This window comes from Habropoda laboriosa, unplaced genomic scaffold (genome assembly GCF_001263275.1).
Source record: "Habropoda laboriosa isolate 0110345459 unplaced genomic scaffold, ASM126327v1 scaffold123, whole genome shotgun sequence".
NCBI lineage: Eukaryota > Metazoa > Arthropoda > Insecta > Hymenoptera > Apidae > Habropoda > Habropoda laboriosa.
In genome coordinates, this window is record NW_017100236.1 from 501,129 (window position 1) to 518,214 (window position 17,086).

General features: G+C 46.5%; 1 protein-coding gene across 1 annotated transcript in view; it reads left to right on the forward strand.

Annotated features, from left to right (window-relative positions):
• Nucleotides 1-1,606: 1,606 nt before the first annotated feature.
• The window catches only part of LOC108571672 (neurogenic locus protein delta), a 42,418-nt gene continuing 26,938 nt past the window's right edge, over nucleotides 1,607-17,086 (forward strand). The window contains exons 1-2 of the mRNA XM_017933773.1: nucleotides 1,607-1,666; nucleotides 5,087-5,389. Coding sequence (XP_017789262.1) covers nucleotides 1,607-1,666; nucleotides 5,087-5,389 — 363 coding nt within the window. The remainder of the gene's footprint in view (nucleotides 1,667-5,086; nucleotides 5,390-17,086) is intronic.

The window sequence follows — 17,086 nt, forward strand, 5'->3', positions numbered from 1 at the left end:
AAACGAATCGAGATCGGACTCGCCATCTGTCGATCGCGCGCCGCTAGTGTCTTGTGAGCAGTCGATGGTTACAGTGCTTCCCGGAGTGACCACAGTGTGGCGCTAGTGTTGCCGGTTAGTGGCGCGGAAACGTTCGACAAATTTACGCTACGTTTTTTCGGTGGGAGTTTCGTACACACGCGCATACTACGGTGTATGTACGCTTCTACGGGGAACGGACAAGGATAGACGAATGCATCGTACTGGAGACTGAAGTGAGATCGAGCTAATACGTACGCACACGATCGAGCAGTACTTTCACAAAGGAAAATACGGGCACACCGGTACCTAAGGGGCGCATCTCTGGATCCAGTAGTAGCTCAGCTGCGGAGTGGTGCTTTTCGTGCCGGTTCTCTCTAGCGTGTTACTCTTCTCCTTCTTTTCCTTACTCTCCCACCCTTTTGCCCCATACGAAAACTCTTCCCCTTAGTCGGTGTGCAAGCACATTGACTCTCCCGTTCGTCTTTGACTCGTCACACAACCGAGGATATCCTCGCTGCCACCTCTACCTTCTTACCTCTACACCACCACCACCCTTCATTTCTTCCTCCCACTCTTCTTCACCCCCCACCATCACCAGAGCCAGGCACTTCTCCTCTCGTGCTACTCCAGCCGGCGATCGCCGAGAGAATATTCCTCACGGTTCGTCAACGGCTAGTCAGTGCGCGACTCGTCGTTGTTGCGACGGTTGGCGAGGAGGAGAGTGTTGTATACGTGCCTTTTCGTGGAAAATTATGCTCGTGGCGGATCGTCGTGCTCCTCGTCGACGTAGTGGCTTGTGTGCCGCGAACGAACGTTCAACTGGAGCGTAGTTGTGGAATACTATCTTAAACATCGATCGACTGAACTGACGAACGCGAGAAAAAAAAATCATCAAGTACACGACCATATATATACGCATATACACATAGATCAAGAGAAAGAACCAGGAGAGATATTCAAACTATCATCATCCAACGAGAAAAAATATACAGTAAGAGGCGTTGCCCGAAGGATCGGAAATCAGTGTTTTTCACAGATCCTACGCGCTCTATCGAGTATTATCCCGTCTTGGATCCAATATCTATACACCCTGTGTCGGACGAAGGCTGTTCTGCGACTCTTGGCGTCCCACGGATAATGGAATAAAGTGTGTCACACAGTGTTCAGTGATCGCGCGTGATTTTCATATATTTATGAATACCTCTACCATCGGATACACATATTTATCTATATATACATAAATATATATCTGAGTGTATACAGTGTGCTACAGACCAGCAAGAGTGATCGCGTCGCGAGTCATCCGCGAATTAGCTTCGTCCCGTTTTTCAAGTTGCTTTCGTTTTTATCGTTACCTGTCCGTTTTTACGTGAATACATATATATCGAGCTGGGTCAAAGTTCTCGATCGTCATTTCGCAACCATTCGAGGAGTGAATAGCTCGTGTGGTACGGTGGCTATGCAGCTTCGCGAAATCACGGCGAGGAGGTAACGCCGACGAGCACACCAGAGCACCACGGTCCACACACCTCCGCCGACGGCGCACCGGCGGCGTGTAAACATCGAATCAGACCAACCACTAAACATGTGGACCACGATGCTCGTGTGGACGGCCGCCGTCGTGCTTCTGCCAGCACCCCGAGCGGTAAGTTCGATTTTTCATATTTTTATCTTTCATCTCGCGTCGTTCGTTTCGATTCTATCGTGTAAAGTTTGAAAGGGGCAGAACGTTCATAGAAATACTTCAAAAGAAGTTTATTTAGGCGAGCGGTGTGTGAAATCGGCGGAAAATTTAAATGGCTCTTATTCTTTGTCTTTTTTTTTTCTGAAGTTCCAAAAGATGCTCGGACAGATTTCGTGGAAATATTTCTGTTTATTTTTAGAGGCGTCCGTAGGTCGCTTCTGTAGCCCGTTGCAAAACTTTCGTCTTTTTAAACAGACCTCGACGTCTTTTACAACCGATCTTCCGAAATATCTCACGCGTCAGGGCCGCATTGTGTTCTGTTTGTTTATGTTCAAACTGCAACCTTGTCTTGTTGCGGTAATGGTAAAATAGGACAGTATTCCTTAGGAATTTCAACTTAGAGCTTTTTTACGTCAGTTGGCTTCATGGGAACGCTTGAAGAGTAATCGCTGTGCGCCACCTTGCTACAAAACTTGCAAAAAAAGTCAATTTACCGATCGATCGATAACGCGTTAGACCTTAACGGTTATTAATCGATCGAACCGTGAAATCCAGCGAAACGTGCAATTTTTCTTAATCTGAGAAATAGATATTTCATAGAATGAACGAAATTATTTTGTCAACGGGCCGAATCGCGACGCGTGTGGTGTGAAACGGGCCAGAGAGGGAAAGATACGTTTGTCAACTGACACATCGTAGGCGACCTTCGTCGCTGTCGATGAATGGCGCGATGTTTTGGTTCGGAATCCGAGAGACGTTCCCGTCTGTCAAACCGGTCCTAAGCTCTGTTGGTATTTATGGTAAAAACGATGACACGCCATCGATGGGTGCGTTCACGAATAGAAGCTCTATATGTTTACCGTCTCGCTCAGTCCTGTATATGCGCGCGCACACACTACCGATACGTTCTCCCGCGTCTAATTAAGTACATTGCGTAAGTGCGACCGCGGCTTATATATAACCAATCGAACGGTGTGTATTTGTGAATGTGTTTGGTTCGATCGAACTAAAGAAATCTTTCCAATTTTAACTCACGGATAATCTGCCTATTTTTTTTCATTGCTTCGTAAACGATTTTGGTGAAGTTAACCTAACAACGTTTGTGTGCTTCGTGATTGCGAGCAGGATAGTTTCGTTTCTTTTTCACGCGCTAGTCACCACGGGTTCCAGGCGTATTCTTCCTGGGAGAGATGTTTTTTCTCTCTCTCTCGCTCTCTTTCTCCCGTGATCTCCTTGTTTCTTTCTTGCCTTCTTAGTCGCCCTTGCACGGCATCCATCTTTCTTTCTCTGTCGGCCGTACTACGAGCCATACGGCGAAAGAGGAGAAAAGCAGTGGCAACAGTATTCGCCGGGCATACAACAACTCTAAATCTGGATCCACTCTTTTAGAAGTGTCTAGCCTCTCCTCGTCTGCTCTCCATGTTTGCTCGTTCCATACGACGTATTAACGTCGCCTCTTCTTTCTCTCTCCCTCACTCGTTCGCTCCGTCGATAACTTCTTTCCGACCTTCACACTCGGGACACCCTTCAAAATCCATGGGATTAATCCCCTCTTTGTTTCCAACCGTGTCCTGGAATCGGGATGCATCAAGATGTATACAACACGCTAGAAGGAGCCCACCGATATTGAAAGGGTACCTCTAGAAAATTGTTTTGTGACGAAATAACGCCGGTTGTATCCGTAAATAGTTGGCGGCGGCCATTCTGGTTCCGAGAATAGCGCTCCAGCACGCCAAAAATGAGAATTCCTCATCGAGGATCGTGGCGAGTCGGTGTGTGTATGGTTACCTCTAACCTGCTGTGTTTTACGACGTGTAATGAGAAACGATGTGAATATTTTTTCTCCCCCTGTTCGATTCGCAAATGTTCGTACGTCCAGAGTGTTATGTATATTTTTCTCTGTTCGATCTTGCAACTCATATAACGTCTCACCATATTTTCTGTCTGCTCGCAAAAAACGTGTAAAACGATCGTTTGGACATGCACGCGAAAAAAAGCACAATTTTTTTACATTCCCTTTTTTATCGTGTCGAAGGGTAAGGGGGCACGGGGAATAAAGAATGTCGGTGTGTGTCTCCGAGCACGAAATTCGAAGATTGCAACGGGGGTATAATCGGGATCGTAAAGACGTAAAACGATCCGCAGGCTCGATAGTAAGGTTAGTGCGCTCCTCTCGTTCACGTGAGACACGATATATGTATAGTTTTGCCCGGCTATACAATGTCTCGTGGGAAGGCTCTCCTCGCTTGTCTGCTGGCTATACGCCGGCCTCTGTGTGGCACTTGCGCACCTGCACGCCTGTGTGCGTGCACATAGCCGTAGGCCATTGTCCAGCAGTGGTCAAGAACTCTTGCCGTACGGACGACGACGAAGAGCACACGGGATAGAGAACCGGAGAAATATTGACACATCGGCTCTGTTTACACTGGATACTGTCGCCGAAGAAAAACCCTCCCTTACTGGATTGCTCTTTGTCGTCAAACCTACATGACTAGGCGAATCTGAACCTCTACATATATATACATCTGTTACTTGAAATTCTTCGTAAAATGACATTGTAGAATAGCAGACGTATTGTTACAATGTAACTTACCAAATAGTAGTCAGTTCCATGTAAAGTTTCTATTCTGTGAGGCAGAAAAATCCTCCAGATGTCTCCAGTCAGTGTTTCCCATTTCACACATCGCGATTAATTCGTCCTGCGACGTTAGCGTGGCGCCGCGAAGGAACGAAGAAACGGTGGCATATGTTAATACGTTTACGACTGGTGTTCTAGAGCGCTTTCTTTTTTCTTTCTCTGCACGAAAACGCCCCTCGTATTCCACGATCGTTGGCAGCACGCGTGGCGAAATGTCCATCTGCGCCTCAGTCCCCCTCCTCCCTTCGCTCCGCCTGTTTCGCGGTGTTCTCTCGGTCGCGTCTTGCAGAGGGAAAAAAGGCGCTTTTTGCCGGGTCACTCGTGCAGATATCTCGGCTCCTCCTGGGAGACGTATAGCACAGAGGACATACGCGTGCGCAAAAACGTTCTCTCACACGTGCTGCCCCGGCGGCGTGTTCGCTCGTTGAGCACGAGACGACCCCCGACGTGGAGAGAGAGTTGGACGAAGTTTGTTTGTCGCGCGTTTCGGTTTTCTTCTACCTTCGGTGTTGTCGCTGACAGTTCGTGGAAACAAGTAAACACAGAGTATAGGGCGTCCCTATTAGTAGCGGCAATCGAGACGCGTCTGTGTTTTGAATCTTGCTATCCTTAGTAGTGTTGGTAGGGCACTGTGTTATGAACCAAGTGCGTGAAATATATTTATTGGTTATGTGTGAATGGTATGTTATAGGAATAAGGTTGCAATGGAATTTTTGTTGAATGGAAACCACGATTGTTTTCAGGTAAATGCCTCTGGGGTGTTCGAGTTGAGGCTGAAGTCATTCGTGAACGAGTATGGAAAAGACAGTCTGGGCAAGTGCTGTTCAGGCAGCACTTCCAAGACCGGCGAGTGCTCGGGCGTCTGTAAGACCAGGTTCAGGGTCTGCTTGAAACAATATCAAGTGAAGATTGACACGACGACGCCGTGCACGTATGGCGACGTTGTCACACCCGTTCTAGGCGAGAACATTGTTAATCTGAGCCCGAACGTCGCCATGCCGAGCTTCACTAATCCCATCAGATTCCCGTTCGAGTTCACGTGGCCGGTAAGTGTCTTTGCAGTACCATATATTCATTAGAATAGTAATCATAACCTCAATCGATCGCGTAGTCACGTAAGGTTTCTTACGTTAATGAGCTATTAGACATTTTTCTCGAATAATAAGACACATTTAACCATTGAATACATTAAACATTGTCACCGAACGATTTACGAGCATGCGCATAAAAAACTTTGTCGTTGTCGTTCTACGCTTCCGCTTCCCGAGCATTTTTGTAACCGCGTGTTATTAACATATTGCGTGCGTCACGTGGGACGTTGAAGACACATCGGGGAACATAAGCGGAACTGAAAAGTGCAGCGCGCAACGAATCGCGGAAAAAAATCGGTTCATTATAAATGCTGTCAGTCGCGTTCATGTTCGCGTTCGTTTTCTCACGTCGATGAGATAAATGTTTCCCGCTCGTTACGAAGTCTTCGCTTTGCAAGCAACAATCTTCGTCGACGATCGTGCGTCGTTCTCTCCTGCCGCCAATCAGCGTCATGTTGGTTGGAAAAAGAAGGAAGACAATTATGCGGCGTTTTAACGGAGGAAATCAGCGCGTGCTGCAGCGTCTTTGGGGTACAGTTAGCCGATTCCCTGTCGGTTGTTCGCGTCGCTTCCTCGATCCTCTGCCGGTTGGCGAACGCGGCTTGCAACTTTGATCCTTGTCTCGAATAATGAGCGCGCGCGGAGAATTAAGACCTCTTCGTCGACTTAACCGTCGAGGAGGAAGGAGACGCATGCGCGAGCTCACCGGGGAGTAAAAATCGTCCGTTGTATCAGCGATCTTAACCTCGTATCTTTCCTCGTTCCCGAGGAATTAGTTGTGTAGAGGCGCGAACTAAGCACGGCGGCCATGTTGGCTAATTTTTTTTCGCCCTCTGTGTGTTAACGGTGGCAACACCCCTTCGCTGTATACAGTTGGCTAAACTGTTAGCTTTTTATCATGGCTGCACCGTCCTGCAGCCGTTCTAGAGAGTCATAAAGATTTCTTTGGCGACACGTGGTGCTCACTGGTGCTTCCGTTAGTATCGATAAGAGAAAATGTAAAAATAAATTACATTCAGATTAGTCGCAGTTTCCATTTCCTCTTCTTTTTTTTTGTCTTTTTTGAAAAGTGACCGCGAGTGAAATAGAATTGCGTAAAAATCTTATACGTATACATGTTGCACCTGTCGTCGCACGCGTAACCGGTCGTGTAAGTCGAATAATTAAGCACGTGGTAGAAAAAAGTGAGGAGGGAAGAAAGAGAAGAAACAGAGGAAATTGAGGCAAATATTCAGACTCCCGGTCTTCTTCCTACTTTCTCGCGGCCGCGACGGAAGAAAGGCAGGTCGATCGCATTAAAAACGAGTGTTTGGTGGGCACAGTGCGCGCGTGCACGCACAGCCGTGCGCCACGGTGCGACGAGGATGACCGAACGAATGGCAGATGGTGCGAGAATCGTAGGAGTGAGAGAGACGAAAGATGGCACTTGTCTCTCCCTCCTGCTGTTGCTGCTATTGCTTGCTTGTTGTTGCTTCGGTAATTCCTCGCAGTGGCGCGAGCCATGAATTTTTTGAAATAACAGTGTTGTCATATATTAACCAATATGCAAATAGGAAATATTAGTGGAAAAAAGAAATCTCCCTATATTACGGGCGAACTACATGGTCGTTTGTCGCGAAACAACAGCTATATTCAATGAAAATTTTACGATCGATTTTAATCAATTGAAATATCAACAAAATTACTTTATTTACATGCTTGTACATTAAATTCGATTATATAATACGTAAACGAACATAATTGTTACCAACCGACCGTAGCGAAAGGGTTAACCTGTCAACTGAGAAATTTCTCAGTTTACAAAAGTAGAACAATCCCCTCGAATAATAGAATTCTCCTAAAAATAAAAACTGGGTTTGGCGTTGGATCCCACAATCGACAATAGGTATCGCGAACAAACGAGAATACCATCAAGTTCAAACACCTTCGTTACATAAAGCGAGACACACGTTGACGAGTGTACCGCGTCACGGTGCACCGCTCGTTAACGCATGCCATCGAGCATGCACACCGGTGTGTCTTCCCTACGCCAATGTGTTTCGCCCGGCATCCCTGGTGTATGTATACGTCAGTTCTCTCGCCGCTGTTCGCGTATATGTACTTCTGCCTATGAGGCGCACTGCAGGGCCACTGGCAGATGGCTAGGCCTTTTGTGCTTCTACACTTCCCTCGTAATCTCTCTGGTTTTCTCTCTCGCGCCGACTATTCCCCGTCTTCGTTACGTTCGAGCCACTCTCGCGGCAGAGTTAAATTTACTAACCCATGTGGCGCCCCTCGCGCCACCTCTACGCAGCAGACTTCTCTCTCTCTCTCTCGGTCTCACTTCAAAAATTTACCCCTCTCTTTCGTTCTTTTCCCTCGCTTTTCATCGTGCTTCAATTTATCACTTATTATTCTCTTATCTGTTTTCTTTCTCACTTTTTTTTTTCCCTAGAACTAACTTTTTCCAACGAAGAATTTTTTCAATTCTCATTTGCTTTAGAAGTCGAGTTTGTTTAAAGACTTGTGGTGGTATCGGTTGATATTGCGAGCTATATCGGTCGGCAAAAGGCAGGAACTCTCTCGACGGGTGAAAAAAAAAAAGCGGCGTTCTCGGAAGGGAGGCTGGGCTGCCGGAATCCATCCTTGCTGCGTGTGGAAGCAACCTTTGAATCAGCACGGTAGCCTGACTTGTCTTCTTCCTCTCTGTGTGCCGACGGACGACGCCAGGGAAAAGGAATAGGCTGCGTCGTAACGTGTAATCGCTATTTGGAGTGTCGGATTTATTTTCGTTGCGCTCAATGCGTGAGAATGAGCTTCCGTTCGGCAAAAAACGAGAACTGCCTTGCTTATCTTCTATCCTCCTAGTCTATGACTAAAGCAATTTACAGTATGTAAGAAATTCTATTCATGTTCTATATACATCTTGTACGTACCTACTTCATAATCTATGATTGAGGCAATTTTCAACGCACAAAAATTCTTTTCAATGCCTAATTTAACACTAGACTATCTCCCACGAGTGAAAAATCGTTCTTATGCGAAACGACCAAGTCGGATCGGCGCGCTGGAAATGCGCTAATTACAGGTGTTACCGGTAACCGTGGTGTACAGCAGCTAAAGCAACAATATGCCATTAATAACAGTTAGACGAGCGGCGTTCTTTCATTCGACGCGAGAAGACGCGCGATGAAATAATTAGGTCTGTCTTCGAGTCGCGACTTTCCACACCGAATTCCATTCTTAATTATCCTGCGTCGGTAAGATCGAGAGATTACAGGAAATAGGGGGCAGCAGCACTGTCAGATTACCACCAAAAGTTGGTAGAGGAAAGATAGTTGAAAGCGATACGAAGTGAGTTGCGCAAGCGCGTGTTGTCTGGGGTACGCGTGTCTGCCGTTAATTAAGAGGCTGAAAAAGACAGAAGAGCCGAGCTTGATACACGTAATCGTAACCTTCGTCTGGTTGCATCAAGATCGAGAGTCTTGTCTCTTTCTCTCTCTTCTGTTTCTCTTCGTTCATCGTGGGTTAATTGCTTTACGTTACACCGCGCTGTAAGGCTTATTAAAACAGCACGACCCGCGACAGTGCGGCCACTGTGCGGAATCGTCGAGGAATTCACTCGGTTCCATGATGTTTTCTGTGCACTTACGTTACACATCTTCCATTTCCTGTATGCAACATCTCTTCTAATACAAATTCAGTAATAATAAAATTGCAGAATAAGCAAACAAATCTCTGGTGCAACCTCTTGAATATCTGTGACGAATGAACAGGTTAAAAATTTTTAGAACGCAGATATTTCTTCATATTAAAATTCTATGCTCGTACCATCCCTTGAAATTCCATTTCCTCTCCCCTTTCATTAACCCCACCTGAATCCTTATCGATAATTTCCCGGCGTCGCCATGAGTAACGTGATCCTCATTGTCGCGTTCATTGTTGTAAGGCCGCGTGCACAAAGATGATCAGGTCGGTTCAAAGAATCATTAAAAAATTCCTTTCTTTTCCTTATCCTTCCTGTGTGTCCGCGGTCCACAAAGCAGCACCGGCCCGCGCGCGTATCGTACATACTCGAGGATCGTGGGTACGAACGTCGAGCCACCGTGAGCGAGACAGAGAGAAGCAAATGAAAGGTTCGCGCCGCGCGACCGACAGAGACGGCCAAGGATAGAGAGGAGCATAAAGGTGGCACATACACATATACACGCACGTATGACGTGTACGTGTAGGCGCACACACGTAACCAGTTTGTACCAGTGTGTATGGGGGAAGGTGGGGAAACGACGGAGAGAAGGTGGGACCGAGGGAGACAGAGAATCGTGGTCCCACGGCCGAAAAGGCTGCGTGATTCGCGTCCCAGACGAGAAGGAACAAGCGGAGAAGGGCGTCGGATGAATGGCTGACTCGGGTGTACGCCGATGCGCGGCTTCCACGACGTGAAACGTTTAGCATAAATTACGTCCTAGAGACCTGGGGAGAGGACGACGTCCACTGACCGGTAAACTACGCTCGATGCTCGGAATACCGCGGCTTTTTTTTTTCTCTCTCTCTCTCTTTATGAGACACTGAAGCGATTCGGTGAAAGTTTCGTGATCGTCGATGCAGGTTATTTCAAAGGGAAATGGGAAGTTGGGTGTATTTTTAATGAGGAATAATTTGGTTCGGTAGATGGTTTATTATATTTCTTGTAGTCTGGTTATTTTGAAACGTGGTATGTGTTTCATGGTCGAATTTATAACGTACCGGGGCTAAAAGTCCCTGGGATAAGTTGTTCCGATGGTTATATCTTTAAAATGAAAAGAGATAGGATTATGTTTTCAATTGTTTTCGCTGTGTGAGTCGAACACGCCACTCTGTTGTCCATTTTAATAGCGCCGACGACAGCGAATGTTGTATCGGAAAAGTAAATATTTGTTGATCATTAGTTTTTGGTCTGTTTCGATTATTTAACGTTGAAATTATTAATTGTTTCGTTCTTATGGATCAAATGACATTTAAGAACACGTTGCAATCATTTTTATTAGACTATTTCAATATATAAGAAGAATATTTATATAAATTGCCACGTGTGTCGATGGGGGCTAGTTGTTCCTGTGACTTGGGGCAGGTTGTTAATTTAAATACACATTTTAGACACATTACACCTTAATATTTATTTACTCGGCTTTTAATGCTCTCTTAATCTCCCGAAAGAAATACAGGGTGTTCCATGTAAACAAATCATGGTGACCTTCAAAACTTAATGTATAAAAACAATGTAGAAAAAAACAATTATTGTAACATATGTCCCCCTTGAAATCGTGCAACTTTTGCTTCATACACTATTTCGTACAGCGAATAGTTTACGATCAATTTAAAGTCGTCAGATTAGGTAAATCACCCTGTACTGTTCTTAATTCTTAAGACCAACTTCCCTCACGAAGGTGTCAGAAATTACGTTTCGACTAGTTACAAATAAATGACTCCCTATGAAAAACCAATTACAATATATTAAATATAAGCTTAAAATCCTAAAGTACAATAAATTTAAGAAATTACGTTTCGACTAGTTACAAATAAATGACTCCCTATGAAAAACCAATTACAATATATTAAATATAACCTTAAAATCCTAAAGTACAATAAATTTAACAATAAATTAATTAATACTGAAGAGAATAACTACATTATTTTCTGGTCATTGTTCATGTTTTCTCAAAATCGGAACTTTTCGCCCCGGTCTCCTCCCCTACACTGAAGTTCGACGCGAATGTATCAAACGAAGAAACTTATTGCTAGACGCGAACCGGAATTTCAGGCCGCAGTATCTTTAGAACCACCCGCGATTGACCTCTTTTCCACCTCGTCGCGTCCTTCCTTTTCCCTGTTCTCGTTCGTCCGCCATGTATGTACGCGTGAAGATCGTCTCGATCGTGGTGATCGATATATCGACGCCATATATCGAAAGCCCGGAAGGCAAGAATAAGCGCGTACCAGGTGGCGCCCCCGGCGCGCCATTGTCCCGATCGTGGGAAAGCCAGCCGCTAATTAACCGTCAAAATCTAATTAGCAGAATAACTAATTAGAGCGTTACGCCGGCTAACGATTACAAACGCGCTCGAACTTATCTACAAATAGCTACTAAGAGGCTACGAACAGGCAGGTTACTCGAACCGTGTCGCGAACGAAGAAGCTGTTTCTCTCTACCTAACCTCTTCTTGTATAGGTACTTGTTGTCCTTTCGTCCCTCGAGATCAGTGACTACAGTAGCATCAGTGATTGTGTTTAAAAGGATGCTGAAAGTGTTAAACGGGAAGAGAGGAGATACTCCATGTAATAATGGTTGAAATGGCTTTCTGTCCCGAGGCCATGTTTTTTTACCATCCGTGCGCGCCGCTAATGCCGGGAAGAAAGAGAGAGTAGCGTGTATATGGGCCGCGAGCGTTTCTAACCTCAACGAGGGGAGGCGATTCTACAGAAAAAGATACATAAACGTATTTGCCCCACTCTGAAGCCGCGACACGTGGTCATCGAGCCAGGTACACCATCAGCTGATAGACCTGCTGTCAAAGCTTGTTAACATGTCCCGTGGAACGCGACCGGAATCGTTGTTTCGGCCCGTTTTTCTGGCCCGCTTCACTTTTTGCCAGTAGGTTAACGCGTCTCTTTTTTTTTTTTTCTTCCGCTACTATTCCTGATTGCTACTGTTTTTTTTTCTCGGTGTTTTTATAACTGCTTATCTCCGTGAATACGTGTCTCGTTCCAGCACTGTGATTGTAAAGCGAAAAAACTCTCGTGTTTATAAATCGAACGTTTTTATGATTCCACTGGTTGTTTTTACATTGTGTTTTCTTTTATATCTGTTTTTCCCTCGAGCGTGCTTGGATATTTGTTTCTTTACCGGTTTACGAGGATAGATCGTATCTCGACCTCTCTGTTCTAGCACGTTTCATTTTTTGCGCTTCTGGACGCTTTTTCCTCATCCCTAGTTCTATCTCTATTCCTCTTGACGCGCGGTTACGTGGATGCGAACGGCCATGATGATCGAGAGTTGATGTTTGTGTTTCGGTTGCAATATAAATCCCACAGCCGCGACGATATGCGGTTCCCCATTGACCAGTGCTCTCGTAGTTGATCGTAAGAAAATTCCTACGGCGGAATAATCGAATAGATTGCGCGGGAAATAGAAACTCGGCGAACGGGTAATATGATTGTGATGGGCTCAAGTGAAATATCCATTAACAGAAGAACGAGCTGGTGTTAAAAGAGGGGACTGTGAAAGCGTGACTTTTGTTCGCATTACTTGAAACGAGGAAAGGAACGAATAAAATTATTCGGTTCGTGTAATAATACAGTGTAACGAGTCACGATTAAACGCACGCTCGTTGCTGTTGCTTCGACATGGCTACCGGTGGGGGAAATGGCGGTCAGGGGGGTGTAGGGGAACGTTTCCATTCGTCAATAAAAAAAGAACTCGCGGAAATTGTTTCGACCATTTGTCGATCGGGCGGGAACGTAGTGACGTCACTTGACGCGTTTAGAAAAGTCCGCATGGGTGTGTCGACCCGCGTAAGTACTGTGCGTCCACGAGAAGATGACAAGCGGGACGGCACCAGGAGCTATACGATCCGATTCGTCGATTTTATCGCATTCACACACGGTTTTCATAGGTCGTGAGCCTCATAAGAGGCGGCCTAAAGACGAAGAGAGCCTCTCGCCAGTGTCGTCGCTCGTTATCCTCGGTTTCCTCTTCCTCCTTTCGACGAAGAATGGAGGCCACGAAAATTTCTCCATGCGGAAATGCTACGCTCCTTGAGCGCGAGACATTAAAGCGTGAATGGTTAAAAATAGCGCCGCTAGGACGACCGGCTTTCCGCGATGCCGCGTCCCTTTTTATAACCTCACTTACCTAATCGATTACCCCCTCCTTTCAATTAAGAAAAATTCACTTCACTTTTATCCGCTGTTTTACATATTATCAGGAAGCAATGCAGAAACATTCTCTGGTATTAATGAAAAGAAAAAATAGTACATCCAGTCGATTGAACCGGTTATGGGGAAGATCTCGTGTACAGGGTGAGCCGCACGTTTTCCCAGGACGCGGCGAAAAGTCGTAGCGACGACTTCCGGCTCTTTTTTCCACGATGAATCACACGCAGCAGCAGCCAGCAGTATTAACAGCTTCAGCCTCGATATACAACCGAATCGCCGGTCGCATCTATACACCAGTGTACACGTCTGGCTACCTGTTTCTTCTTTCTCGCTGCGTCGGGACCGTTTTCCGCGATGATTAATACGTGCATACATATGCATATACTGATGCCGTGGCGAAGGAGATTGCAGCGCGCACCTACGTGGCGAAACTGTGCGCGCGTACGAAAGAAGGACGGACGAGAGGAGAGTAGTAGTCAGGCCTGTATGTTTCGGGTAAAAGAAGCGGCTAGATATAGTCTCGATACGAGTGAAACGTGGATAGAACTATTTTTCGAACGAATCGAATAAAGACAGACGGATTGCAGAATAGAAAGGAAAGGAATAACGCGACAAAGAGTGTCGGAGCGAGATAGAGCGAGGCGAAAGAGGAGCACGAGGCCGAGAAAGAGCGATGAGCGAGCAGGAGAGCCGCGTGGAGTGGAGTGAGAGGCGAGAGAAGGTGGAGGTATGCTGCGCAGCCGTGGGAACCAACTGCCGAGCGAGCGAGCCTCTATCCGTCCTTCTCGAACTCCAGGCCGGTTTCTTCGCGTTCCCTCTCTCTATCCTTCGCACGATCGCCTCGTCCATTCTATCCTGGTTTCTCTGTCCGTCGAACACGGAACGAGGCAGAGGCTGTTCTCTTCCTTTTCATCATTCAGGTTCCTTCTGCGTATATGTGTGTATGTATCTCTCTGTCGCTCTCACTCGGCTACATCTCTTTCTCGCTCTCTCTCTCCCTGGACGTTACCTTACGGTGCGTTTTTTTACGTCCGTCTTTTTCCTTCCTTCTCTCTCCTCGTTCCTCCCGTTGGACAGGGTGTACGTGTATGGGTACGTTGAAATACAGCGTGGTCTTCTTCTCTCTTTTTAACGGTGTTTCGTCTCTCTCGCAGTCATTCAGCACACGGGTTAGTCTTTCCTCGTCTTTATGTCGCGCTCCTCTCGTTTCGTCGCGGCAGAGAGACTGCTAACCGGCCATCGAACACACCCAACACATTGTTCTACCGGGATGCCTATGCGGGGCTTTTTCAGCTTTTTGTCGGCTTAATTCCGATCCCCGTAATAAATTAGCGGCCGATCACGGTGGCATTTGTCTCCTCGACAATTTATTTCCTTCTCTCCGCCGCGATTCTCCGTCGAGCCCCTTTTCCCCCCTCCCTCCTCCCTCTATGCTCTTCGTCCGTAGTTCCTTCTTTCTGGCCTCCGTGCGCCTCCCTTTCGCCCTTGCCGCGAGAGAAAAGGGCGGTCTGCCTCTTTCTCTGTTTCTCCTTTCAACCTTACACCTTCCGCCACTCTTCTTTTTCATTCCTGTTTTACAGCCTTGGTATCTTCTTTTTTTCGTCCCTTTCTCGCTGTTTCTTCCACAAGAGAGGGGACCAAAGCACCGCGGAATTCTCCCGCTGGAACTCTTTCTAACCTGTACACGCACATGTGACATACCTGTGCCGTTTCGTCCTTCCTCCGGAGACAAATTGCTCGCTGGTTCCTGGGTATATATCGAGCAGAGAAACCGCCGCAACTTTTTTCGTCGACCCCTCGTCGCCATATACCGAGAAATTTTGCCTATGCTCTCGAGCCCGGGATTCCAAACTTTAACTTCGTGCGACTTCGAAAGTGTTTTCATCGAACATTCGTGGAAATCAAGATTATCCACGATCTAGAGCCGCGTACATAGCAATTTTATATTTAATTATCCAACCGACATCTACCACGCCAGCGACACGAGCCATTAGCAAAACACGCTCCCTCGCCACGGAGTATCGTATTACCGATGGTTATCGACTTAGACGTACACTCGGTATGTGCACTGCACAAATCACAGAATCGTCACGTGCTATCGTTGATCAAGGAAAAACCGCGTTAGAACCCTTCGGGCACCGCTAATCTTACCCTCTATCATAACGCATAGTCTAATGTGACTTTTTAACTTCGTTGAATCATTCCCGTGTTAAAGTGTTGCGAAAAGGAAAAAAATGGTCAGATAAAAGAGATTTCTCATGTGAGTAGCGACCGGGTCACCGGTGATCTCTGAATAATGAAATTGTTCCCAGTGCTCGTGGCACGTCCGCGTCGCCGGCTCGTTTACGCGAACAGGAACGATGATGACAGAGAGGCCGGATATAAACATTTATTATTCACGGTGCGGCAACGACTAACGAGGTCGTGTGTAATACCAGCCGCTCCTCCCTCCCTCTCTCTCTCTCTCTCTCTCCCTCTCTCTCTCTCAGGTACACATGCGGCTATGGGAATATGCGTTGTACGTGTATGTGTGACGTTAATAATTAAACGTCGCATTATCACTGCATGCACACGTACCGTGCACCGCGTGTACGGCACGTACTTATTACACAATAATGCGCCGGTCGTCCAGCGGCGTGCACGATGCGTGCTCGCGCGTTAGTGCGTGTGTCGCGCCGCGTGGGCCGCCACGCTCGTCCATAGGGAGTATCGTAGCTGGATTTATGGTCGTGCGAGCGATTCGACGCCCACCAGAGTGCCTTTCGCGCCTGGATTTCCACGTAGATGCGCGAAATGATCGCTGTTAAACGATTTACCTTCCCTTTTCTTCGATTAGTCATGTGTTAAGCATTGTGTGAATAAGTTAGGTTAGGTTAGGTTCGAATTATTAAGCGCGATAGTGTGGGAATTTTCTGAATTAATATTAGATACAATTTTAGTAAGATGTGTTGAGTAATGACATAGAGAGAGAGGTTAGGAAAGCAATTCGACGTGAAATTAGCCGTGTATTAAAAACCGAACAACTTTTCTCATCAATGCGCTATTTCCACGTACGAAACAACTGATCGACAGGGCGATCAATTACAAGCGCTTTTCCCGTTAACTCGAATCGTAATAGTCGTGGCGCGCGCGGGAATTAATAGATCGCCGGTGTTGCGTGCCGGCGGCGCAGAGACAAGCGTAATTTCTGTTACACAATACGTAGTCGCGTGTTACCGCCCGTTCTGCATACACGCTCCTCGCTTGTATATCCATAATGGATAATGCAAACACACAGGGTATATAACAGGTTTCCCGGTAACAACCGCAGAGTACAGGCATTCCATTAAAACGGTCCCGATCGATTATTTATTTTCGTTCATCCGATCGAAACCATCCCCTTTGTTTTTCTTTTTTTCTTTTCATTCGTAACACAACACGCACACACACATGCACACGTGCCAAGCGTACACAGAAACGAACGGTTTATATCCTGTAACGCTTGATGACGGTCGTTATAAAAGTTAACCCTCCCCCTTTTTCGAGATGTGGTTCACCCTCTAGAAGCTTTTTCTTTCTTTCCATGGTAATTTCAACGAGGGGAGGTTAAACTCGTTCTCGTTAGGGGGACGGAAGGGTTGGCTTATAGATCGTTCCGCGTGTAACCACGCTTCGTGGCGCACTATCTGTCCGCAACACGTGACCCAACCACTCTGTGTGGAGGCTTTTTAGGCACGCTTCACCGGGACACGGGCATACGCACCCTTCTAATGCGCGGCA